The following is a 27,083-nucleotide window of genomic DNA, read 5'->3' on the forward strand; positions in this document are numbered from 1 at the left end:
AATAATCAGCATGATGTTTAAATGACTATGAGAGCATGATGACTGCACAACACTTAGAATAAAAACAGTTTTTGAAAAAGACCTTTTATTATGTTTATCAATAAGAACTGTAAAAGTAAAACAAACACACAATGATCACCAAAGCCAGTATATCTGTAACATGAAAAAAATATACAGGTTCCATAATTCTTACATCAATAAGTTAATATTGTTCTTCAAAACTCTTTGCTAATGCAAAAGCTAACAAGTTCTGGGTTCTCAGTGGCTCCTTAAAGGCTTCCTGATTAATTTCTGCTTAAAAATAAAAAAAATATTTGTAATAGCCAGTGTCACAGTCAACTTAGAGCTAAAATTCAAGCTGAGCTTTTGACTAGTGAATCACCTCAAAGAGTCATTCCAACAAGAAGGGCTTCACCCTCATTTCACCTGACTATACCCCCTAGAAACCAAGTACAACAAAAAGAAAACATGACCATTTAAAGAAAGAGGAGATGAATGACCAGAAGAGTATTCATCATTATTCTCAAAAAACTGGGACAGCTTTTTTGCAGTAAAACAAATTGTAGAAAACCAGGACTAATTATTTAATTAAGCTGATATATTGCTCAACATGAATAAAAAATTAGGTCATTTTTACTGAATTGCCTATTCAAGACTCAATTGAAGAAATGAAGACCAAGTGGAAGGAACAATCCTTAACAGAAACTACACCTTATCCAAAAGTTTGAAGCAGAAAATAGATGGGAGGCTAGCAGTGCCTCAGCAGAAAGCAAGAAATATTGCTTGCATCCTTTTCAACTCTCCCTTGGCACCAGGTTATACCTATTCTTGGAGAAAAGATAATGGGTATAAATCAGAACAAAGGTCCATCTATGTGGCCATTTTAAGGAAGATTCCAAAGGGGGAAAAAAAGAGAAGTAAAGCTACAATATTACCCTTTAAGTGTTTTTGGGTTAGTAAATGACATTGTGAAGTTAAGTAGAATTATTCCTGACATCAAGACTCCTGTGATGATCTGGTTCCATAGGGCTAAATAATCAACCAGGTTACAGGGTAGGGAGGAGAGAAGGTAGTAGGACTGATGAAAGCAGGAAATATGTTCATGAGAAAACTGAAAAGGTATCGTGACACTCTTAACTTCCTGCATTTCTCTTCCTAATTCTGAAGTGCAATCCACTTTGAGAAGACAAATAAGACAAAATTGAAAAGGCTTTGGTTTTGAACACAGAATAGAATGCATATTTAGATGGGCAAATATTTGCAAATGAATAGAAAGATCATCAACAAAATTATTTGGGCATGTAATTTTGAGGGAAAAGTTGCAAGTACATCTGATTAAATGCACTGGGTGTATTACTACTTTCAGACCATAATGACTTGCTAATGGATTGATTACAAGTTTTTCGTATGCCACAGCTGAAGACTAACTAAATACCCTGTGCACAAAGAAACATCTTGGAAATGCCAGGGAGTGGCACCACTTCTGTTATTATGTCTCTGAAAAGCTCAATAATTGCAGTTCTTCCTGGAAAGAAACAAAATGAGCAGAACCAGAATTTTGTTTGGAATGAAGTACAAAATGAGATCTGGAAAATGCACCACACAGACTTCAGAAGACTCAGCTATTCGTCAAGGACAATACCCTCTTAAGTTTCACTGACTAGATCAGAACATAAAACATTTCAGTTCAAGAGAATGGAAACAAGTAAACACAGGAGTCTATTACAAGAACACCAAACCTTGCAATAAAAGGAGCAAAACCAACCAAAGGAGCAAGACAGGAAGAGAGCTGCAGTTGTTGGACCTGAGTCAGCCAACTAGACCCACCAGTGGGTGATGCCAAAGCTCTGAAAAGCACCTAGCTAAGGAAAAGTCTATTTTTTCACTAACAGTTTATCAGAGGAGAAAAAGAGAAGGAGAAACAAAGCTGGGCTTTGCTGGGCTCACATGTGAAAAATTTATCACATTCTATTCAAGGAATAAAAATAAAAACTATGTTTTAATCTCTGTTTTTAAAACTTACTCTCTGAATTTTAATCTCTGAATTTAAAGACTTACTCTTTCTCAAAACCACTTCCTACTAGAACCATCCTACAATTCACAAAACCCACATACTTCAAAACTAGTAACTAGGAGAGACAAAACTATGAAAATACTTGAAAATTTACATCCCTAAATTCCATAAAGGAGAAGATACCAACATTAGCCTGGACCAAAAATCCTGCTTATCCTAGTACAAAGGCCACAATGCTTAACAGAACTACTCGTCCTTCCTTTTTTTACATTTACTTTCCAGAGAAATTTTTTTTTCTTCCAGAGATAGGTTCTGAATGTTTAGTCTGTGGCTGTGGACATTTTACATATCAAGGACCTCAAATAAAGACTATCAGAACAAACCCAGTATCTTAATTTTTTGTTTTCTTGGGTTAATACATAACCCACCTCCTGTCTGACCACAGCAGCCTTTAGTGGTGCAGGGGACAGCCATACAGGACAGTAAAGCAGATTAAATCTATCTTTGCTACTGGAAAAATGAGTATTCCCCTCTCCCTGGCTTGACACTGCTGACCCCGTTCTGTGTACTTGCTCTGGCACTCAGCTGACCACACAATAAGATAATTCAATTTGCTAATCCAAGGGAGGAAGGAGAAAAAAAAAGAGCAAAACAAAAAGAAAAGAAATAGTGTTCTCCTGGGTTAGTGGAGTGAATTAACTTCTCATGTACTTTGCAAACCACCAGAGTCACTGCAACAAAGCAGTGCAGCCATGCTGTACCAAACCCAAAGAGAAGGGAGTGACTGGGAATACTCCACACAGAGCCATTAAGACAGGAGAACAACTAGTCAGCCTCTTTAATATCCACCCCACTCCCTTATTTCTCCCCCACAATCTAAGAGCCAGCAGAACACACCTCAATTTCAGTGATGCAGCACTGAATACATTACCAAACACAGGTCTCCCCACCTGAAATCTAATTACATCAGCAAATCTACTAAAATACGATTGTGGCTTTTATTTGAAACCTCTAGGACAAGTTGGTTTTGACATATGAAAAAAAATTATATACATATCAATTTAAAATATAAGGGTTTTTTGAAGGTCAAACACAAATTTAACTAAAAAGATCACTCTACCCACAAATGCACCTGTAGAACAAAAACAGCCTCCCAGCTTTTTGGTGGTATGGTCAGAGAAACTGAACCACAGAACAGAACTAGGCATTTGCAATTTATTTTTGTATTTTTTTGAATGTCTAACTGTTCAACAGACATACATGAAGTTATTTAAACAACTCTCTTCCCACCCTTATTTGCATGCATTCTGTTGCAGTTGAAGTCACCTCATCACACACTACTTTTCCCCATGACACCTGCCCCATTGAATGCCCTAGCTGGACTGTGATCCAGGGAAACATCAGCACTGAGCACTGAAGGAAGCTGCTCTCAGTAGAGCAGTCCCTCGAAAATGCATGGATACACACACGGATCAATACTAGAACGGAAGACACGCAGGCCTTTGGTGAGAGCATTACAAACCTACAGACAATGGAAGGCTCCCACAGGCTCCATCAGCACACTGAAAATGTGCATTTTAGAGGAGATGCACACATCCAAGCCCAGCTCCCAGCCAGCAGACTTGAAGCTCCATCCCTCAGTCACAAACAACTTCCTTTTCTCAAACTGCAGTCTCTTGGTCACAACACAATCCATTTTTACTACATTATGCATATTCTTCAAACAGGGGGAAGTGCCATTGTGTTCCTTTACAATCTCACAAGTGCTAGAAGCAGAGAGAATTTACTTGTAGAAAACCCTGCCATATCTCCTATATTCCATATCTGATGCCTCAGTTCAGAATTTTCTAAAGGAAAACCAGAATTTCACAGCTTTTCTTTGCTTTCTAGCTAAAGTAAAAACAATCTGTTGTATCTCAGTTCCATTCTGCCTGCAAAGCTAAGAAAAGCAGTGCTAACATGGAAACTGTCCTGAATCAAGGAGATACTATGGTATCAATATACATTAAATACCTTCTCCCTGCAATGCCAAGAACTGGAAATGGTACTGTAAAATCCATTTATGCAACTTCTCATGCCTTGGGTTTCATTCCAGGTATTTAACAAAGTTTCCAAGCTCTCACCTACAAATGAACATAAGACTTTTCCAGTCCATTTTCATAAGCTGGAGCTTTCCTGGCTTGTATGTTATCATCAGACTTTTTAAGAAATTTTGCTTGTCAAGTCCATCACAGTAGATGAAACTCAATACAGAAATAAACCATTGTTTTTTTCAAAAGTCAGATTAGATATGGGAAATAGTCATATGTCAAAACCACTCCCCAAACAATGCTCTGTCATGCCAAAGTTTGGTAACAACTTAGAAGGTTTCGCTTCAAAAGAATTAAAGAAAGCATTTTAATCTGATCCATTCCAAATAACTTCAAGATTCTTGAGATTTTGACAAAATTCCTTGTATCCCCAGCTGCACTACTCTCTCTATTCAGCCAGCCTTCCTAACCTCTATCAGACAAAGGGGAAAAAAAAGCCAACAAGAACAGAACATTTACATGAAGGTGAAAAAGTGTTTTAAAAAGTGTTAATCAAAGAATTAAGCGAGATTCTTTGCAGTGTTTGTGTTTAACTTTTTCATCGTTAAATAAAATTGAAAGTTGAGGAGCTTCCATATCAGCAGAGTTTAGCAAGACGGACTTCTCAGCATCTGGACAAAAAGTAATTCCTAGAGGAAATTAATCATAGGAAATCACAGCATATGTAATCATGTCTCCTCCGTTCAGTTTACAAAAACTGTCCCATCCCACATATCATTTTGCAGACACAAGCCCAGGGCCAGAAACGCTGTCACAAAGCACTGAATGGCATTCCAAAGGAGAAAACATGATCATCGCAGTGCTAGAACAGGCTTTATTCTTTCAAAGTACTTAAATATTTTATGAGTACCTTTGCTTTCACAGGGAAGAAAATAATTTCCTCCAAGTGCAGATCAGTGGATGCTATCTAATCTCCTGTCACAATAACGCAATCCTTATGTACACACAACTCATCAGCATAGCATCTACATCTCTTTTTTTTTTTTCCATCACGCCGCGAGCACTGATGGGCTAATTGTCGGCTTGTGCTGGAAAGGCGCTCGGCACAGGGCGGCCGGCGGGGCTGGCTGGCAGGCAGCGCTCGCCGTGCCCGCCCGGCGCCCGGCTCCCGGCTCCCTTCCCCGCTGCCCCGGGGCGCGCCCCCGCCCCGCTCCGCCCCTCCCGCCCGCTTCCTCCGCCGCGACGCCGCTTTCTGCTCGAACATCGCCATCGGGTTTTTGTTAGCGCAGTAACCCGTTCGTCCCCACGGCGGGCGCACAAAGTGGGCCCGGCTGCTCCTCGCCGCCGGGGACAAAAACCCTGATTGCGTGTTTTTCCCGGGAAGCGCCTGGAAAAAAGGAAAAGCTCACGCCTTCGGGAGGATATTTTCGGAAGCAGGGGACCTGACTCGTCGGCTGGAAATACGCAATACGAGAAAAGGCGAAACCCGCAGATTTTCTCCATCACCCTTTCACAGAAGACATTATTTTAAGGAGATGGGGGGAAACGCCGCATCCCAGACGAAGGGCGTCACTGATTTTTAAATCCGGAGAAACACGCTGCCTCCAGCCCCGGGGCAGGCAGTGAAAGAAGGTCACCCAAAAAAAAATTAAACCTCTGGAAACGTCTCCGCAGGAACCGCGGAAATCCGCCCGCGGGAGGGGAGGCTGCGCAGCCCCGGGGGTGGGTGTGCCGGGGGCGCCCCGCGGGCGCGAAGGGGCAGGGAGACGCGGGCAGCGGGATCCGGCAGCACCGAATGCCGGATGCGGGATGCCGTCCGCGTCCCGCCTGAGGCGATGCCCCCCGGCACCGGCGATCGCCCGGCGCTGGCGAGGGGAAAGGGACGCGGGGGCGCGGAGTCAGCTCCCGGCCCGGCGGGGACGGGGGAGGGGGAGCGGGCTGTACCCACACCGTCCTGCCTCCCCCTCCGCCGGCCGCAGCCCGCCCGGCTCCCGGCGGGCGGGCACCTCCGGACACAATAGGCACCGGGCGGACCGCGGCCCCTCTCCCCGCCACGGCTCCCGCCCGACCCGCAGCCCAGGGCGGCGGCGGCAGCAGCATCATCCTCACTCACCCCTCCGAGGAGGTTCGCGCGCCGGGGAGGGGCCGTCGCTAGCGGGTGCTCAGCGGGCCGGCATCCCGCGGGATGCGGGAGCGAGGGCGGAGCGCTCGGTGTCCCTCTGGCAACGGCCCCGGCGTTATTCCCTGCACATAGCGGCGGCTAACGGCACCGCGGCACCGCGCCGCACTGCGCACGCGCCGGAGCCCGGCGGCGGCGGGGCCGCGTGCGCCTGCGCCGCCCGCAGACAATAGCGCTCCCCGGGCTGCGGGCGCTCCCCGCGCAGGCGATGGCGGGAGGTAAACGGTGCTTCCCGCTCCGATCCGCCCCGGCCGTGGCGGGACCGGCGCTGAGCCCGCCGCAGGCCCGAGGGCGTAGGCGGATGGGCTGTGCTGTGCGCAGGCGCGACTGCGGCCGCGATCCACAACAAAGGGGAGACGGGTTGTGGCGACCACCCTTTCCCGGTTGCCGAGGGTGGGCGGTGGGCGGGGACTCTGTCTCCGGCGGCGCGGTGCACGCCGGGACTTGTAGTCCCGGCGGCGGCATTCCCGCCGTCGGGAAGCGCGACGGATTCCTGGCGTGGCTAGTCTCAGCTGCGGCGGCCGACGGCAACGGTCGGCCACCAGGAGCCGGAGAGATCCCCGCAGGTGGCTCCTCCGAGAGCCCAACGCGGGAAGGTAGAACGGGCGGAACTACCGTCCCCCAGCCTCGCCGCGGGGAGCCCCCGGTGCCGGCGCACAGCGCCGGCTGCTCCCCGGCGGCCAGCGGCGTCCCGATGCGGGAGCCCCGCGGGGAGCGCGCCCTGGAGGAGTCCCTGGAGCGGTACCAGAGGCGCCTCCGAGGTGAGCGGCACGGGCGCGGGGTGAGGGCGCCCGGGTGTGGGGCTGCCCCCGTCCCGCGGAGCGCCCCGGCCGGGCTGGGACGGGCGCGCAGCAGGGAAGTTGTGCCGGGCTGTCCCCACAGCCGATGGCGGGCGCCGTTCTTGCCGTGACACGCTCGCGTCTGACCGTAACGCGGCTCGGGCAGGACCGCTCCGGGGACGGTTCTGTTCGTATGAGGGGTTTGGCCATCGGATTCTAGTCGTCGTAAAGATGAGGGTACAAATGGATTCTGATGCGCGTGGTTGTTTCCCGTGTCAGCGAGTGGTTTCATACGTGCCGCTTTGTCCAAGAAGCGCGGTGTATAGTCCGACAGAGAGCTCCTGAACCTGTCACCGTGACACCTGGGCTTGCCTGCCTTCAGGCTGTCACTGGCTGGGCAAGGTAAATGTCCGAATTCTGAAGAAAGCCAGCGGATAGTTTGTGGGTATGCGAACCTGCTGGTGCGAGAAGTTGTGTTCCGAGCACAGCACCCCCACATGGCCTGTTGGCATGTTTCCTGTGCCATAGGAAACAACGTTGCCAAAAGAAGAAAGAAACAAGGATAAAACATGGAAACATTTTCAAATAGCTACTTGATACTCGATTCTCAGCAAATATTTTTTTACTTCCTTTTCGAAGCAGCGTCAGTTCGTTACATTAGCGATAGATTTCTTTTGTTCCAAGATAGAACTTTGAGGAATGATTTCTGTTTACTTTTCCTGTAGATGAAATGGGTATGGTAATGCTACCTGACACTTGCAGGTAACAGTCATTGCAGAACAGTTAGGCTGACAAATATCAGGGCTGTTTAACTGTGTGTGAGACTGTTAGAGCTGACCATATCTAATGGATGCATTGGATGCATGTATCCCTTCATACAACTTATTTTCATTTTATCTTTTTCTGACTGGATCCTCTTACACTGGATCTGTTATATTTGTTAAATAATTTCATAACCTGAATTTCTGGTGAGCCTTTCCCCGTTACATTCTTGGAAACAATAATTTTCTTTTCATACGATGCCAAGGTGGTTTTGATTTCATATATCTGGGGGCGCCTCTCATGAAGAAATAAATATGATGATGCACAAACAACCCCAATACGGGGGCAATATAACCTAAATTTAATTGTGTTTCTCAAAGAACCTCTTTTTTTTTCTCAGTGATGTACAATTTTTAACTCCCTTGAGCTGTAAAGCATTTCCCACATCATTACTACCAGTGTTAGGAATTTACTGTAGGATAAATAGGTCATCAAAGTTGTCAAACTTAATGCTTTACCTATTTCTCTTGTATTATTATACAGCTTGAGATTTTTCTCCCCATTGGGATGACCCTGTCATCTGGGTTCTGCAATTTTATGTGGCATGCTTTGGGCCACATAAGCATGATTAATGTTAATATTTAATGTTTTTGAAATACAGCATTCTTAACCTGCCTGTAATGCTTGACATTATCTGGATGCAGGCTGAGCTCATGGCAACAGGTTTTCACCACCCATGCTGGACACCAGAAGAATCACTTTACAGCCATACTCAGTTTGATGGAAAGGTGCTGAAGTTCTCAAAGACCAACTGGTTATTTCAGTGCAGTGTCCTTTGTTGCAAAATGAAATGCCTCAGCAGACAGGGAGCCTGAGTGTTCCGTAAACTGAGTCTGGTGGCCAGAGGGCAGAAATCTGGACCAAAAAAACCTGATTAAGACCTAAGTGGTCTTAGAGCTCAACAGAGAGGCTTTGATAAATAACAGAGGTTCTATAATGTAGCTTTTCCTGACCTTGTATAATGAAAGTCTTTAATGCTATGTATTGTACTAAGTTAAGAGGGTGGTATTTGTACAGTTGGGATTATTTGGTTACTGTGTAAACTTTCATATAATTGAGACAATTTCAAATGTACCTTAAAAACTTTAGGAGATAATATTTCTAATAAGAAGTTCTCAAGGGAGTAGAAGTACTTTGTAAATGAGAATAAGTGGCAAGCTGCTGTATTCATATTAATAACTGAAAATTGACAGGCATAATGTGAATGTCCAATGGGCCTTCTACTGCACCACTGCCAAGAGCAGAGTGTGATGTCTTCCTGTGACTTTCCCTTGTTATCCTAACAGCAGTAAGTTGAGAAGACTATTTAGAGTCCAGTTCTTTGTTTTGAGCATATTTCTGGTTTCTTGAACAGAGAACTATCAGCTCATATCTTTATGTTGAGTTTTCTGCCTCTTCAGTAAAGAGCACTGGCTCACTGTTGGACCTGAGACAGTGAAAGAGCAGGAGCAAAAGAGGGGCAAACAATCCTTTTTAGGATTGTTACTGAGCCTGATACACTTGTCTACCTCAAGTCTATCTTAGGGTATTGTGGAAAATACATTCTGTATTCCACTGCATTGCTGAGTGCAGTGTCCTACATAATTTCAGAGAATGGAGATGAAACCCTAAGAGAAACAGATGACAAGATAAGATTTTTCTGAATAAAGTTTCATTTTACGGCTGTTTTATGTGGTTCCAAAAATAAAACAGGAGAGATGGGAAGTCAAAGCCATCTTAGGAAAAGTGAGTATATGGCCCAGTTTCCATCACTACAAGTTAGCTGTCACACTGAAGCAGCTTAGAATTACATTCTTTTTTTTTTTTTTTTTGCTTAGGCCTTTTATTTTTATTTGGCAGATGTTTCTAGGTATTCTTCTGAATATAAAATGTTTTTTTAAAGGTGGGGAATCTGCCACAAGGAACTTGGCAATGAGGTTTTCACATGTGAGGGTTTCTAGAACTTAGTCAAATACTTAATGCTCTGCAGAAAGGGCTGGTGTAGGAACTTGTGACAATGACTGCTGCAGCTGTGCTTTTAAAGATGATAACCTGGTAAAAATTATGCTGAAAATTACCTATTTCTCATAAAAAAAAGAGACCAAGAAACCAAATCAGAAGGATTTATTATTTTGGAGCAGCTGAGCCTTTCACACATCTTGGGATCTTTTGAGGCCTGACTAATGAACAGCCTGGTATTGCTCATTGCTGCGTGTAAAATCCTAGCAGCACAGGTAGTGATAGACAGGATACTTTTAGTCTCAAAACTGCCATATACTATGTTACTTCCACAGTAACATGCCTGTGTTTGGCAGCCAAGAAAGAAGAAGAGCTGGATGTCAGAATGGGAAGTAAAGTTCCAAGATGTGTTCCAAGATGTGTTCCAAGATGTGCTAAACACAAAAAGTTTTTTATTATTTATAGTTTTTTAGCTGTCACTGGAAGCAAATGTTGATCTTATTTTGGACAGGAAAGTTTTCTTTAAATGGCTATAATCTTTCTGCTTTCGCTAGTGTGTCTAATTGTCTGTTTTGTCAGTTACTGTTTCACAAAAATTCTGCAGGGTTTTTTAAAGACCTAAAGAATCAGTGTAATTCCTTCTCTAATTTTCTAAGGCTGTTTGCTGATTGGGAACCATAATGGCAAGTGATGCCACTTGTTGAATTTATAGCCAGTAACTTCATGTTTTTGTAGGCATTCTTAGAACCAGACTGTTAGGTTTGGGTGACAACTTTTTCATAGAGCTGCCATTTGTTTTCTTCAGTTTATGCTGCTTAATGGTTCTACCAGCTGGACTTATTTTCCATGTCTTTCAGGCAATTCTGTTGTAATTCTGTTGTTTTGGATGATTGATTCTTTTGCTCCTAGAGTATTTTCTATGGCATTTCTGAGTCCATGAATGAGGTAGCTTTGGTGCTTTCATTTAAAGGAGTACTCTTTAAAAAAAGAGCTCTATGCAGTTAGTGCTTGAGAAAACATCTCTTGTTTAGGCAATGCTAAACTGACTCAATGCCTTCTGGATTTTTTTCCTGTTTTGACTTCAGTGTTAAAAATCAGTGTTACACTGATTTTTTTTTTTTTTTTTTAATGTATTGAGTTTGATCCATCAGATTTGGGTGCTAACTTGTCACTTTTCATAATCATCTCAGATCCTTTGAACACTGAAAACCAAAGAGCTTAATAGTAAGTTGGGGTTTTTTTTTGAAGTTTCAATCCACATGAGTCCAAATTCAATTATATCATCAGCTGTTCCAATAGAAATAGCACTTCAATGATGTTTTAGCATAGTACAGGAATACATGTTTGGATTTTATTTGTAGAGTCTTGTTCAGACATTGAAAAGACAGGTGCTGATTGATTTTGTTATGCAAATCATAGTGCTGCATGTGAGCAGGTTTTGAAGTATGTTTTCACTTGAGGCCATGTTTCTATAAAATATACTATTACAGGAGTAGCTTAACTGAAACAGTTAGATGGAATTGTGGAGACTTAAAAATTAATTGCTTCTTAATTCATTTAAAAAAAATCATTTTCTTTGTTGTCCTGTAGTTTGCATCCACAGTGGTTTTTTAAAATTACTTTACTATTTAAAAAGAATATTTTTGCTTTGTAAGAAATAACAAATATAGTCTTTCCACTCCTTGATATACTGTCTTTTATCCTAACGCTCAAAATTATGTTCCTTACTTTGGAAATAAAAAATACTGTAATGTATTTATTCCCTTTTAGGCATCCAGTTCAACTCTTACTACTCTTACTTACTGAACTAAGTGTTGGATCCTCTTGTATGGGGTGAATGTAAAGCCACACCACTGGGACCTCCTAATTCCCAATTCCCCAGTGGAGAGTGTTATGCCTATGACAGCAACATTAGTAATTTGGAAATAGGCAAGATTTTGAGAAATTTAAGAAAATACTTGATGACGCTTTCCAGAATATGGTGACATTATTTCAGAGGCAGGAAAGTGGTGTCAAAAAAAAAAATTGGCATCAGTGTGCCATTGATAATGGTTTTATTGTGGTTCACTACTACTGGCCTGTATGTTTATGGGGAAAGAGGACAGGGTGTAAGAAGATCTCTGTTATCTTTGTGGATGAAGTAGTAGCTTGGCGTTCAGAAGCTGTAATACTACAAAGAGAGAGAAGTTCTGGGAAAACCAGTATATATGGGCTTGGTTGGTTCTGGTTTGGTTTGTTCTGTTGTTTGTCCCTTGGCTAGAGAGCAAATACTGGTACTCTGGGGTTCTCTGGCAGACATCTGCAGGGAATGGGGAAATGAAGGAACTTTAATGCTCTCAGATGACACACCACATGACAACTTAAATGACATTGAACACTTCTTGACAAAAAATAATTGCAACATAGTTTGCTAAATATCTAAGCCATTGCATCAGTGAGATACTTCTGCCATTTCTCAATTAGCTCTTCCACCCTCATAGCATCCTGGAATGCTCAAGAAAGGAAGAAGAGCTTAAGTATGCCAAAAGTGAAATATTTGACCTAAACCCTTCTTTTCTGAGTCATTGCCTTGTAAATGGTATTTAGGTTTGTTTTACTACATTTTGACTGTTTAAAATATGCTTATGATTTTCATGAAGTCAGCTGAATCCAAGAAAAAAATTAGAAAAGAATACAAAGAAAAAATATATTGAACATTAGATAAGACCTTTAGTGTGTCATCTGTCAGTAAGTCAGTTCTTGAAAATATTTATATTTATGTGGATAGAGGTTTTCTGTTGTGTTTTTTGGGTGTTTTTTCTAGAATAGTGTGTGGTGTTATTTATTTTTCACGCTGTTCAGAAGTGATTGGTCTTTATTTAACTATTTTATGGTGGCTTGGTTTTCTGAGTTATTACTTTATTTACTCAGGTATTTGTTTCATTGTGTGATATGTTGCTTTGTAATAATGTGTGGTGGCATCACTAAAATGCAAAAACATTTTTTCTTGGTTTCCAATCCTGCATATTGTAGAAAATATAGCATGAGCTTTAGGTTTATTGAAAAGTATGGAAGGTGCATATGCTGGGAAATATTTTAGAGTCAAGTATATTATTACTTGTGCTGCTGCAGAGTCCTAATGTATTGAGGGGCTAAGATGCTATGTTTAGCTCTTCTCTGGAAAATTAGTATTTACATAGGTTTTTTGGCTGTTTGCATTAGATAATTGCTTCCAGTGGCTGAGTTTCGGTCAAGTAGTCAAGCCAGACACATGCTGAATGCTTGTAGTTCTCTCATGTTTTTTCCCATTTAAAATAATAGCCAGTAAATCCTTTCTTTTATGTTGCTTCTTGTGGCTAATGATGTGGTTGGGGTTTTTTTAGAGCGTGCCAGTGAAAGCATCTCTCAACTAAAACATGCCTTGGCAAAAGGTGATGGCACTGGATTTGACCAGTCCTCAGTGGATGAGGACAGTGACAACGCAGACAGGGTCAGTGATGACTGTGGGACTGCAGCCAGTCAGGAACTGCAGCACAGTCATGCAGGTAAGATTGCTCTGAAAGCAAATGGCTAAAACATTGTTAGAAATTATACTAATTTCAATGAAAAAAGTAACTATTTATTGATGATAATGGTTTTTATCTCTTCCTAGTTAACCAACTTAAAATTTTGTTGCAACACCAAGAAAGAATGGAAAGCGAAGAGTCTCCCTCAAGAAGGAAAAATTCATTCCATGTATGTTTTTCTGGTTTCATTTGTGTTTGAATAAATGTCATGCATGTTGATTTTATAGTATAAAGAGAAAAAAGGAATCATTGAATCATTTTAACAGTCTTAAATATGGGAGCCTCCTGAGGCTATGACCATAATGGAAGAAAAAGGAATCTATAATAGAGGGTTTATACTTTTCTCCTCTTTTTGTTGACCATGTAGTGTGGTCATCCATCCTTCTTGTTCTGAAAACACTTGGGATAGACAACAAAGAAAAATTTCTGAAAAAACAGGCTCTTTTTTCCTTTGACTAACCTTAAGGATTCTCAGTGTCCTTCTTATGCTTTAACTATGCTTAACCTTGAAAGAGTTAGAGATGTTCATGCAAAAACAGGTTTTGTAGTTCTCTGCCAAAATACAGTGGTCTCTGTCAAAGTTTGTTTACTCCCTTACAAGGAGCCCCTTACAAGGGCTTCTCAGATGCTGCTTCATTGAAGCAGAACTGCACCACAGTACGTGTGATGCACTGTTCAGTTACAGAGCAGCTGAGAGTTGCTAGGATCTCCACAGAAAAATAATTCAAAGGCACTGCTGCAGTTTTATCTTTTGATGCCCTACACTGAATATTTTTGGCTTATACTAAGCAAGGCAAGCAGCTCTTTGCTGTCAAAGTTAACAGCAGAATAATCTAAAAGCTGTATTCCTGCTGTGTTGCTTTCAGCCTGTGTAATGAGCGTAGCTCTGCTGTGCTGATGTTAAGGAATTTTATTTAAAGTTAACTTTGAGTGTTCTAAGATCCACGAGTTTAGGATGGTTGTCCTGCCAGGCATTTTGCCTCATAATGGCATAGGAAAGAGTTAGTGTTTTGTAGCTCAAGGGATTGATGGATCATTGGATGGCTTTGGCATGACCTGAATTGGTATCAGTTTGTATTTAGCCTTGGAAAGGAGGGAAAGAATCTTTTATTCCATCTTTGGTGAAGTTTTCTGTTCATATTGGGAAGTTTTACTAGAGTGGAGAATTTAGAAAATGGAATACTTTTATCTAAGAAACTTGGGATAGTGCTTTCAGGGAGAGGATCAAAGAATGAAGGAATAAACAGAGAAAAAAATGGGAATTTACTGTATTGGTACAGTACTGCCCCATTTTTTCCTCTTGAAGTTTCCAGTGAGAGATATTCTGTGAAGTGGTGCCTTTACTCTCCTTTGAAGCTGTCCTCCATCTGCTTGAGGATATGAAAGTGTTCTGAAGGCAGACCATGTGTAAAGCTCAAAAAAATGTTAAACTGCAAAAGTGCACACACACCAAAAATAAGCCCAAGCCCTCATAAAATATGAGCTTGTCCAGTGATTTACTGGACACAGCAGAAATGCTTCTTGTATAAGAAGAATCCAATTTTCCAAAGGCCAAGGAAAGCAAACTTAGATTATGAGTAACCTTAACCTTTTGCTTTGAGTGATGCTGAAATACCTGATGACTGCTGAATAGGAAATGACTGCAGGATCTACAGCTAAATACAACATTTCACAAAAACTTTAGTAACCTTTACCACAATTCATACATATAAATAAAATTGTTGCAACTAAATTCCCTTTTCTTTCCCATAGATTAAAGTTGCAATAGACACCAAATTATTAAATCCTTTCTTTGATTACACCCAGATGGTTGTGCAGAAGTTTTCCTTTTGCCCTACACTTTATCACCTGAGGTCAAGGCCCAGCAAGATTGCTTCATATAACAACTGCAGCTCTGCAAGTTGGGTTTTGGCTAACCTAGCTGTACCCAGCCTCTGTTCCTGACACTGTTCTTATAGCTGGAGATGTGATGGATTCCTCTTGTCTCCTGCCAGTTTATAGGATGGCAGAGTTTCTGTAATTCTGTGGTTTAGATGCTTGAGATTTGAGACATTCTGGAAAAGTACAAGGTGGGCTAAATTATTTGTGATGTTGGCAAAACTCTTTGTCACCATGCTGAATGCTGGCTTCCAGAGCTGCTAAGCATTTATATTTTAAAAATCCTTTTTGGTATTAAGTATTTGAGTGTGAACAGCATTTCCAAGACTCAGGCATAATTGTTTAGTAATTCATACTGATCAGATGTGTCTTTCAGTTCTGATTTTAATAGTTGGCCAGATTTAAAATCACGCCTCTTCTGACCGCTGTTCTTTCACCATCTTACATGTTATTGTGAGAACATTAATTAAAAAATTCCAAATCAATTTACAATTAGTTTATAACAATTATGTTGTTAAAAAGGTAAAAAAAAAAAGTCACAGAGATCTTTTTGTGTTGAGAAAATATACTACCTGTTATTTTCTTTTTAGTGAAAAATTCCTTAGCACTATTGTTTACATTACAGTGATGTTTCTCAATTTATACATTAGAACTGTTTTTCAGTGAAAAATAATCTGAATAGAAATGGAGTTTCTCCACATTTTTCTAACATTGCTGTGGTGTAACCTTGTCAGGGAGGCAGCTGGAAGTCTCAGCTGCAAGGTGTTCATTACATTTTCAGAGAAGAGGGATAGATGAATAGGAGCCAGAGAAACAGATGACTTACAAATATTATCAAGGCTATATTATATATACTTTAACAAGCGTGGCTTGTTTTTTTTTTTAATTTATAAAATAGTTAGGATTAAGAATTTAAATCAGGATGAATTCTGAGTCAATAGAACATGGAGCTTATGTCTATTGAGCTAGGCGGAATATGTGGCAAATTTGGAATTCCTTCTCTAAAGGGATGTTTTTTTCAGATAGTTCTGGGTATCCTCCATTTGTCTCTGCAATCCTGGTTCCAGATATCTCAAGAGTGTCCCCCTCTTTATAAGGCAATACTTACATTTGGTATAATTGGATTGTAAGGTTTTTGTTGCTAGAAACTTTCACCTCATCCTAATTTAAGAATTATACCTTTAGAAGGATTGGACAAGGAATTTTAATGCATTGTTGGCAGAACCTGTAGATAAGATAACTAGTACATGTAATAGCCATTCGTAACTTGGTTTCCTTTTTTTTTATTTTGCTTTGTGGGGTTTTTGTTCAGATTTGGTTGGGATTTTTTTGTGTTTTTTTTTTTTTAATGGTGAATATTTCAAAAGTAATATTTAAAAACAAGGATGTAGGTTTCTGAATCTTTGATCTCTTTTAGACTTCAATTATAATTAGGAAATATATAATGGAATATTTTTGCAGAAAAAGGCATGTTTGTGACCCAAAATCATAGGTGCTAGGATTGTGTGAGGTTCAAAAATGGGAATATTCATAAAGATACTTGTTTTCCTTCAGAAGTGTGAACTAGTGTTAATGGAGAAGACTCCATTAACCATTCTGGGTGCATTTTGAAGCCTTACCAGAAAACTGTAGGTTGTATTCTGTGTGCAAGCAAGGTCTTACTGCAATAATGGAAAATCAGAACATAACACATGCTGTTCTTTACCTCCTTCAGAAGCCCCCAGAAGATGTGCCTGCAGACCTACCAGCCCTTTTCGATCTTGTTCCTGTAATCTCTGATCAGTCACAGTACATTAAACATTTGGAAGCAGAAGTGAAGTTTTACAAGGTATCAGATAACTTATTTGACCTACTAAAACCCTGGTCCCCCAAATGTGAAGAACTGCATTAAAAGCAGCTTACATTTAAATTTGAGATTGATTGCTATAATGACCAAAACTGAGCCAAATGCAGTTCAGTAGATTCCTTACCCTGTGTCTTAGTATCTGGTATTTAGGGGTCTTTAAAGACATTTTTGCTAATACAAATGAGCAATTTTTAAAAATATTTATAGCAATTTAAGCTGCAAAAATACAAAATCTCTCTTTTGCAAATTCTTAGTCTCTCTAAAAGAGTTAAAACTTTTGAAAATGTTCATCTAGACCCTTGGTGTCAAGATACATTTCAATATTGATAGCCATCTTAAGGAACCTTTTAAATGCAATTCCTTCATCCTATAGGAGGAGTTGTGTGGTGTAAAAGATCAAGAACAGGCAGTTTTACTTGAAAATGAGGAACTCCATCAGAAGCTGAAATTCTTAACTGCAGAATACATGTTGAGAGAACAAACTCATCTTGATGCCTCAGTAAGTTTTTATTTTTTGTTGCTTTAATCAGTCCTCAAGGATCTGGCCAGATTATTTTTATGGAAGGGTATACAAATGGTTGTCTGCAAATGGAATTTTAGTCAAAATTTAATGAGAATTTGTAAATATGGATTTCCTTGGGTAACATAATTTTCATAGGTTGCTAACCTAATTAAATTGTTTATTGTTTCTGAGGATTGTTCAGTAGAATATAATGAATATTGTTTATTGGTTCTTATATTCTATGAATATTGTTTACTGTTTCTTATATTCTACTGAAGATTATAATGTTCAATACTTAAGTAAGGAAATATGTTTATAAAACCAGCCTGCATAATGATAACTGAAGCATTAATACTTTCATTTTAGGCAAATACTCAGAAATCCTGGCCTGTAGGTGGTAAAGGCTATAGCACCCACCAGCCTGTCACCTCCTCACTGGCACAAAACAGAGATCAGGCTTTTGTGGCACCAGCTTCTGGAGACAAAGCCAGATGGCCTGTAGAACTGGTTGGTATCACCTTTCTTCAGACTCCTACCTTTGCAAAACTCTTCAGGGTTGTTGTTGCTGTCGTTCCAGTTCTGATGATCGGCTTTTAACAGACACAGAGGTTTTAGTTGACTGAACCTTAATCTGAGCCCAAATTTTATTCTCTTAAACCTCATCTTCTCATTATACCCTAATTAATATTATTGTGCAGTTAGACACAGATGGCAGGTTTTATCTGCAGATGATGACTTCCCAGAGATAATTCTTGTTTAAAGATGATGATTTCACTGTACTTGGGAGAATCTTAGGTGTAACACAGCACCCAAGCAGGTGGGAATTAGCTGGTGTAATTTATGTAGCCCTCCACACAAGCTCTTTTCATAATGAGTTGTTCTGCTCCTGGAGCAGTACAGGCTGAGTAAGGTACAAAAGTAGTTTTGTGCAATCTGCTTTCCCTAAGATGAATTACACACTTTGTGATTTTAGAGATACAGAGGAGTCCTAGTAATTTAGAGATGATGTTGTTTCTTCATGTATTTTTAGTTTCAGAGGATATTAATTTTCATTTTGCTCTGAAGTAGTGGGGTAGTTTTGCTATCTTTTGGGAAAAAACTTGGCTAATTGAAAAATTTTGATATATTTTATTCATGTGCATTTGTGTACTGTGGAATTTATATGGTACTTCAATTATATGGGATTTGATGGTTTTTTCATATAAATATATTGTTTTGGGGTTTTTTATACTATTGTAGCTGAAGATCTCAGTGATCACTGATGCCTGCAGTTGTTTGGAAGCAGTGTTTTACAGTAATTGCTTTTTTCTTCATCTGCCACATTTAAATCAGGAGAATCATGTTGATTGTAACTTTGTGCTAAGTGCCACAGTGAGCTAAATTCGTAGTGTTTATCTGGTTTTGTTATCACCATTGTATTTAACATGGGTGTGGTTGATTCATATACCTAGTTCTTCACCAGGTATATGAAGAGTAACTCACTGCATTATAAATAAATAGTCTGTGTAATTGAAGTTCTTAATAATTATGTATTAATATCTGCTGACTTGTGGGAAAGCAAGAGCAAACTCGAGACATGATTATCAGTTTCTGTGAATCATTGTAGAGAACTGAGGAATGCAGTTGGAATTGAAACAATTTACCATATGAGGATCTGGCAAAAAACCTTATTTAGAAACTAAAAAAATGGGAGGGTTGTTCACTTTTTAGACTTCCAGAAAAGTGAAATATTTAGGTTTCTCTGCCACTAGTATTTCAACAGGTTTATGTCCTCAGGGGAAAAGAATGTGGGTAAAGTCTAGGTTTATTTGTAAAGACTGTTATGAAGAAAGCAAGACATATCTTCTCCCATCTTTTCTAAAGGAGAATCTAAAACTTCTTTATCAAGAAAAAGTCAATATCCTTGATGATCAAATACAGTCTCTAAGGTAAAGTTAATTTTTTTTTCCTAAAATAATCCTTAAAAAATTGTCACTGCATAACAGCATGAATCACTCTTAATCTGAATTTAACTAAGAGAATGCCTGAATGTCTGAATGTTGTGTCTTCTGATAGTATCCCTAAAAACTGGTTTTCTTTTAAGTTCTCTCAAATATCGATGTAGCAAAATTGAATGTACTGCTTCTTTATAGAAACAGTAGCATATATATATATACATATATATACACAACATCTTATCTTTTTTATACATATATATATCTTTTTATATACATATTTATGCATATATATATATATATATAAAACATCTTATCTTTTTTACCTTCTTTCCCCTAAGAAAGGTCATGTAAGATAGACCACTCAAAGAAAAAAGAGAGGTTGCAATTTTAATTTGTGTGACAACTTCCATAACTAGCTACTTTCTACTACTGTTTTATCATGTTTTTCTCTAAATAAATTGTGGTTTCATATTTTTAAAAATGCTAGACTGCTCTGTAAAAAGAGTTATTGGTAGGGAGACAAGTTAAAAGAATGCTTTGGTGAAACCAGCAACATACAAAGCCAGTTGTCTTAGTGAAGGTAAAGGAAGATCTTTAATTTCAGCTGTTATGATCCAATTTTTTTCCCCCCTTGGCCTCAAGTGTTATATTTACTCAAAAGTAATCATTGGGGATTGTCTCAGAAGTTCCTTAAGTACATTATTCAGCCTCTGATTTCTCCTAAGAGGCATGATCTTGCAAACAGGAGGCTCTGCAAAACTAAATTTTATTGAAGTGAGAAATTATATCACTTTCAGTGATATAATTCTTGCTTCCCTTTTAACTTCAAGGATGTGTGTACACAGGACTTGCTGATTTCTGTCCAAAACTTTGCAGCAATAGGTTTGTTGCACCATGACTGTCTAAGGATATTTGCAGAGCAAATTCTGTTCAGATTATAGTGGGTTATATGCAATAGACCAAGTACTAAAATTGGAAAAAGTGCACAGAAGAGTTTCCAGATGGAAATAAGAATGCACGCAGTGTATATATCATGTGCACAGTAAATCCAATGCAAGCAGAATGTGTCAGACTTCCTGAGTGTGTGCTGCCCAGATGGCCTGCATAACAAACCCAAAGCTTTGGATTCATTGCACAATTTGTCAAATTGATCTATATGTGCACAGTGTGCGTTTGTCTGGAACTTCCTGATGTTAACATTCCTATTGCTTGCGATCTCCCCAGCCTGACACATGCTTGGAAATTCTGGAGAAAATGCTTCTGAGCACCTGGTAAAAATTTTGGAGACAAGTAAAAAACTTAGCCTGTTTTTCTGCACATGTGTTTGACCTCAGGTTGTGTATATTGCTGGATCTGAGTGAATGTGCTGATTTCTTGTCTAGGGAGTACAGAATAAATATGAAGTTAGTGGTACTATTAATAAAAGCAACAGGAAATTGTTAGAGTATTGAAATATTTATACAGCTGGGTTTTTTTCCTAATAATTAATATTATATTCTGTTCAGACAAAATGTAAGCCTACAGGTTTTTTCCTCTAATAAACTTCTGTTTAACTTCAATATTTTCTGATAATATGGGGGAAGAAACAAATTAACACAGTATTGTTTTGTCTATTAAAAATTTTGATTGGGCAGTTCAACTGTTACTTCTCTGTTAAAGCCTTCCTTAGCCTCTTGAAAATGTGTAAAATACTGTTCATTAGAGGGATTCTTGCAGTTCTTTCTTGGTAACATTTATAGTTATATATTCTATATGAATATGACTTGTAGAAATATCTGATTTCACAAATTTCTTCTTTCCAGAAAAGACCTTTCAGAATCTCAGAAGACATGCAAAGATTTGGAAGGAAGGCTGAAACACCAGAAGTCCCTGTTTGCAGCCAGGAATTCTGGCCAGGTTGGTGGTCTGTGCCTGAACTGTGCCCAGCACGAGGCCATTCTCGCACAGACTCACTGCAATGCCCACGTGCAGACCATCGAGAGGCTGACGAGGTGGGTACTGGGGGTGTGGATTTGTGTTGGAAGCTGTTACAGGGCTTGCAAGGGTTGCAGGGTGAAGAGAGAGACGAGAATGTTGACTTCATGTTCTGAAGGCTTGATTTATTATTTTATGATATATATATATATATTACATTATAACTATGCTAAAAAGAAATAGAGAGAAAGTTTTCAGAATGCTAGCTAACCTAAGGATAGAAAAGGAATGAATAATAAAGGAGCTCTCTCTGATTCTGTCCCAGAGAGAGCTCAGTCTTTGATTGGCCCTTAATTGTAAATATCCAACATGGGCCAATCACAGCTGCACCTGTTGCATTCCACAGCAGCAGATAACTATTGTTTACATTCTTTTTCTGGGGCCTCAGCTTCCCAGAAGGAAAAATCCTAAAGAAAGGATTTTTATGAAAAGATGTCAGTGACAGGAAGCATGGCTATGGCTGCTTGCATTAAACCTTTCAAGTCTCAATGTGTTGGGTTACATTTGTAGAGAGAGATGCATTTCTGGAACAATACACTCCAAGCTGGAGTAATAATGCTGAAATCAGTGAATGTAGGTCCCAACTTCAAAAATCCACAATAGCTTTGCTATTTATTTCAAGTGGGAAAGAATTTTAGTTTTTATAATGTAATTATGTACCTTGGGCTGACCAGATAATGAGACAATTTACAGTCTGTTTCCTGTACTTTTTGTACAAACAAGTCCTTCACTCTGTCAGCACAAATATTGTGCAAGTCCATGCATTTTGACTGATTATTTCTTGCAACAGTTCATTATTATTATGTAGTTGGAAGATTTTCTGGCTCCACTTTATTCTCTTTACCTCTGAGGAACTTTTTAGATACATCAACAATAGGTTGTGTGCTTGGGGTAGGATGCATTTCCTACCCCAACACCTGTAGCAGTTCCTCCCTGACTACAATAAGACAGGGAAAAGAAGTTCCATTGGACAAAAATAAATTATTTGTTGCACCATTTTTAAAAAAAGTATACTTTTATTTAAATGTTTTTTTAAAATCACAGCTAGGGAAGGGAAGGGAGAAAAAAAGAAAAAAGCTATATAGGGTGGATGTATGTAATTCAGGGATCCCAACATTAAATTCTTTTCCTTAAGGAATTCTGCCAGTCAATTTATCTTTAAAAAAAACTCTACCTTTCTACTTGCTAGTAATAATGATAGGATACTGCAACTTTCTCAAAGTTTGTTAAACAGCCATCTATTTATTGTCAGATATCTGAAGCTTCTTGGAATTTCTGAAGTATTAAATGAGCCTGAGATGGAATAGTGGGTCAGTTAGAAGCAGGGAGACTGAAGGGGCATAGAACATACATGTACTTGGTCAAGTGGGCACTATCCCTCTGCACTAGATTGTTATTGCCAGGATTTATGTATTTTTTTCTATTAGCAAGTCCAAAAATTTTCTGGCAAAGCTCTATTGCTGAGAAGTCATGTTTCAAAATCTACTTTTGTAACAAAAGTAATTATTTGTCACAGGTGTTGGAAAATAGGAACAAACTGTAAATCAGAACATTCTTGTTCTCTTATATATGGTGAGCTTGAAATAAAAGATTTGAATTGACCTCTTTATTTATCTTAAACCATTATTTCATTTGGAGGTTTAAAAAAATCTAAAAGCTACCTGTATGTGTTGTGCAGTTTGTTAAAAACAAGGAATTTTCAAAGGAACTTTATCCAATTCAAAAATGAAATGAAATTTCAAAGTATGACTGCTAGGTCTCTGGCAAATACAAAAAAATATGTTGCCATTTTACACAACATTAAGAACACAACAGTTTTCAGACAGAATCTTGAGCTGCACCTAAACCACAGACAGAAGATAAAACTTAATTTAAAAGCTTTTAACATATCACAATAATGAAAAAGTGAAGTCAAGTATTACAGTTTTACCAACTCTACGTGACCATTTAGTACAGATTTCAGTGTCTTAGTGCAGAGTTGTAGAATCCAGGTGTCCTATTGTTTGACTTAGTTCCAGTTTGCAGCAAATGGATTTAGATTGTCATTTGATATACTTTGAGATTATTGTTGAACCTAACCCTTCCTTTTTATTATTTTTCCCACTTTTACATTTAATGAAAGTGTAATTCCATATTGCCTTTATTTTATTATTTGCATGGATCCCCATTTTGTTATGTCAACAGAATGTGCTCAGGTTCTGTACATTAATGATTTGAGATCTGCTGTCTTTACTGGCAGTTTCTCTAATGGTCCATCCTTTTAAAATGAAGGACTGGTTGTCAAGCAAATGATATTTTCAGTATCTGCCAAGCTTGCAATATGCTGTCTTTCATTCATGAGTTTTAGTCTTGCTTTGCTTACCACTTTGCTGAAGTCTTTTATTTGTATGTATTTTATATTTGGTATAGCTGTTGTTTGGGTTTTTTTCTCATACAAAAAGAAATAGAAATATCTGGCTTGGTTTTTGTTTTAATATGCAGAGAAAGAGATGACTTGATGGATGCACTTGTTTCAGTGAGACAAAGCATAAAAGAGATGCAGCAAAGAGAATCTAATGCTTGTAAGCAAGTTGAACATGCTGTGCAAATGGCAGAAGAGGCCAATTTTGAAAAAACAAAGGTAAATCCATCACGAAATTAGAGTTTTTTAGTGTTCCAGTCTAATGCAAATGTTAATTAGTTTTCATGCTAATGAGAGAATGCCTGCATAAGACCTTTGTCATATTTTACTATAATGTAGATTTAAAACAACTGCACCATGTGACTGTTTCTGAGCAGTAATGTGAATTCTGTATTCAAGTTCCTAAATTCTCATCACTACTATGAGGAGTGCTGCGTTTTTTAATTGATGTACTTTCACAGTTAGGTGATATAAATTCAGTTGTAGAATTTTCAAAGATATTCATGATATGTAAGAGGATAATTTTGACATCACCCTTCTGACCTACTCTGGAAAAATAGTTAAAATGCTTGCAAACAGTTATTTTTTGCCTCAGATGAGAGCAGTGCAAGAACTGACTGACTATCACAGCTCTTTGAAGATGAGAAGCCTTGTCTAATGCTAAGCTTGTCTAAGCTTCTGGTGTTATGAAAATAATAGTGATAAAACCAGTTTTGATCTAATGCTTGTGTTAGCCCTGTACACAATCAACCTATATTCACCTAAATTATTTCCTTGATAGTTAGTGACATCTACTGTACTATTAGTGAATTACTGTGGAATTGAGAGAGGGTTGCTTTGGTTTGGTTTTTGTAATTGAATGCAAACAAGATTGATGTAATTGTTCTATTCATAAAATTGGTGTTACTTATCTAGTGCTGTAAGAGAAGAGTGGGTGCTTGTAGGATTGTGTGAAGTCCTGCCAGTTTGTCTTCAAGGCTGAATAGTAGTTTGGTATTTTTTTCATGTCCCAAAACTGTTTTAATATGAAAGAACAGGAAAAAAAAATTACTTATACTACATTAATTTTGCCTTTTTACAAGTACTGGTGTATACCTCTTGGTAAGTACAAATCATCTTTTTTTTTTGCCCTGTCCTATTCTACTCTCAAGTGCTGTTTTTCTTGATAACTAGCATGGAATCCCCTAGAAGACTCCACACAACAGAAGTGAGAATTAACACATCAAGCTTTTAAATACTATAATTGCAATTTCATCAGCCTGTTGTCCCAGCATTTCTTCTTGACTTTTGGTTGTCTCTATAGTTTTTGGCCTCTTGCTTATTGCATAGAGCAGGAAGGAAATATGTTATGTTTAAGTTGAAGCAAAATCAGGAATATATTTTTGACACAAATATCATAAAAGAATAATTGTTTGAACTGCTCATTGTGCAGTCAGAACAGTGGAGCTAACAAAATACACATTTCTTCTTGAAATGCAACTAATGCAACTGCTTTCTTCTAGAGTGCATTGGTTTGGATGCCTACTAAGCTGCAGCAGTTTTATGCAGGCAATTGTTTGCTGAAGTTGATGATTCTTTCCTACAGAAAATGATTCAATGCCATAACAGAGGGATTCTCTCACCTGAAGAGGGTCCCACAGAATTGCCATAAAACTGAAGGATGCTGTTAGAGCATTCTCTAAAAAACATAGTTTAACTTGCTCCCCCGATGAACAGTCCAAAGCCAAAAAAACTAAACACAGGGAATTGGCTTTGAGTGAAAGAAAAATAAGCAGTTCAAAAAAATAATTTGAAAATAAAGTGTAATAAGTTAGAAGTCCTAAAGGGAGAATACACTAGCTTCTTTGAAACAGAATATGCTGGATATTAGTGGAATGTTGAAATTAAATCTAGTTCATTCGTAGGCTAGCAAAGCTCCCTTCAGGGTGCTTTGAATACTTAGATTTACTTGCAACGGAGTAGTGTATTTCTGATTTAAGCTGACATAACACTCAAATTCTACACTTTGGCAGAGATACAGCAGCATAAATAGATAAACATCTTCTTTTTTCCCCCAGCATTTTTAGAAGATAGTGAAGACAGTGTTTTGAGAGTTCTTCAACTTACATTTCTTCTTTTTTCATAGAAAACCCATCTATAATTCTGTGGTTTAGCATCTGAAATTAAGCAGTACTTTATGAGGTATTTAGTAGAATAAATTTTTGACAAACCTGAAACTTATTTGTCTGTTTTTGTATCTTTACTGACTGCTTTCAGGTTTCTCAGCATTCTGCACTCAGTAACTCACTTCAGGAGAAGACTTAAGTGGAAGAGCATACATTCATACATTTTATTAATTTTTCCTTCAGTTCTTTAGTTAGACAGTAAGCACTGTATTTGCAAAGAGTCAAATACTGGAGGCTGATTTTAGTGATGTGCATTCAGGAATTTCAAATTTTGAAATTTGAAATGTAAGATGAGTAATCATAATTTTAGAAGAACAGCTACTTATTTGGAAAATACACCCAGAAAAATGCTTCCATGTTTGCCATTATTCCTAAAAGCAATTAAATTTCTCAGTTACAGTAAGGCATCTTAAACATACATACAAACCTACAAACATATACATCTGTTTTCATTTTGTTAGTCCTATTCTAGATGTTAACACAGTAGGATATGTATAAACATCATTAAAAATGCATCATAAAAAAGACATTTCTAATAGCAAACTGGTTTCTTTGAGGTTATTAAATGAATACCATGTTTGTTTAACAATTTTAGGTTTCTTTCATTTAAGTAAATTGGGTTTTTTAGGCTCTCATCCACTGTGAACAACTGAAAAGTGAGATGGAACGCCAGAAGAATTATCTTGAAAAGGAGTTGGCTGCCCAGCTAAATAAGAGGGCTGATGAAAAAGAAGCACTGCGGCGGGAAATGAAGAAGGAAAGGGAGGACTTGGCAGCAATGGTATGGGTTGGTTCTTTCCCTGTTTGTGTATTACAATGAGTGTATCATCCTCTTTAAACTTCATTTACTTGTCTTTTCTTTTTAGTTTTGGGTGTGAGAGTTCAGTCACTTCTACCATTTTTTTTTAAAGCAATGGTAGATAAGTGATGTTTTGAGTTTGAATAACTGGGTTTTGTGCTATGTCACTAGATACATACTAAGTTGTTGGTGTTATGCACTTTATTTTAGTTTGCATAATATTTTTAATGCACTGTGTCAGAGTAAGAAAGGGTTAGGTAATATGTGATGAAAG

The 27,083-nt window shown here is 38.8% G+C and overlaps 2 protein-coding genes across 10 annotated transcripts in view; one reads left to right on the forward strand and one right to left on the reverse strand.

Annotated features, from left to right (window-relative positions):
• The window catches only part of CEP170 (centrosomal protein 170), a 95,928-nt gene extending 89,592 nt beyond the window's left edge, over positions 1 to 6,336 (reverse strand). For all 8 annotated transcript variants that reach the window (XM_054279161.1, XM_054279160.1, XM_054279164.1 and 5 more), the window contains exon 1: positions 6,158 to 6,336. The gene's annotated coding sequence lies outside the window, so the exon portion shown is untranslated. The remainder of the gene's footprint in view (positions 1 to 6,157) is intronic.
• Positions 6,337 to 6,917: 581 nt separating this feature from the next.
• The window catches only part of SDCCAG8 (SHH signaling and ciliogenesis regulator SDCCAG8), a 104,559-nt gene continuing 84,393 nt past the window's right edge, over positions 6,918 to 27,083 (forward strand). For both annotated transcript variants that reach the window (XR_008483223.1, XM_054280514.1), the window contains exons 1-10: positions 6,918 to 6,984; positions 13,125 to 13,286; positions 13,394 to 13,476; positions 16,900 to 17,013; positions 17,405 to 17,530; positions 17,900 to 18,040; positions 19,397 to 19,461; positions 21,273 to 21,461; positions 23,926 to 24,064; positions 26,639 to 26,791. Coding sequence is in view for 1 of the 2 variants with exons in the window: in XM_054280514.1 (XP_054136489.1) it covers positions 6,918 to 6,984; positions 13,125 to 13,286; positions 13,394 to 13,476; positions 16,900 to 17,013; positions 17,405 to 17,530; positions 17,900 to 18,040; positions 19,397 to 19,461; positions 21,273 to 21,461; positions 23,926 to 24,064; positions 26,639 to 26,791 (1,239 nt within the window). In the remaining variant the exon portion in view is untranslated. The remainder of the gene's footprint in view (positions 6,985 to 13,124; positions 13,287 to 13,393; positions 13,477 to 16,899; positions 17,014 to 17,404; positions 17,531 to 17,899; positions 18,041 to 19,396; positions 19,462 to 21,272; positions 21,462 to 23,925; positions 24,065 to 26,638; positions 26,792 to 27,083) is intronic.

The sequence above is a fragment of the Melozone crissalis genome, unplaced genomic scaffold (assembly GCF_028551555.1).
Source record: "Melozone crissalis strain CALT ecotype California unplaced genomic scaffold, PUWL_Pcris_2 ptg000027l_1, whole genome shotgun sequence".
NCBI classification, from domain to species: Eukaryota; Metazoa; Chordata; class Aves; order Passeriformes; family Passerellidae; genus Melozone; species Melozone crissalis.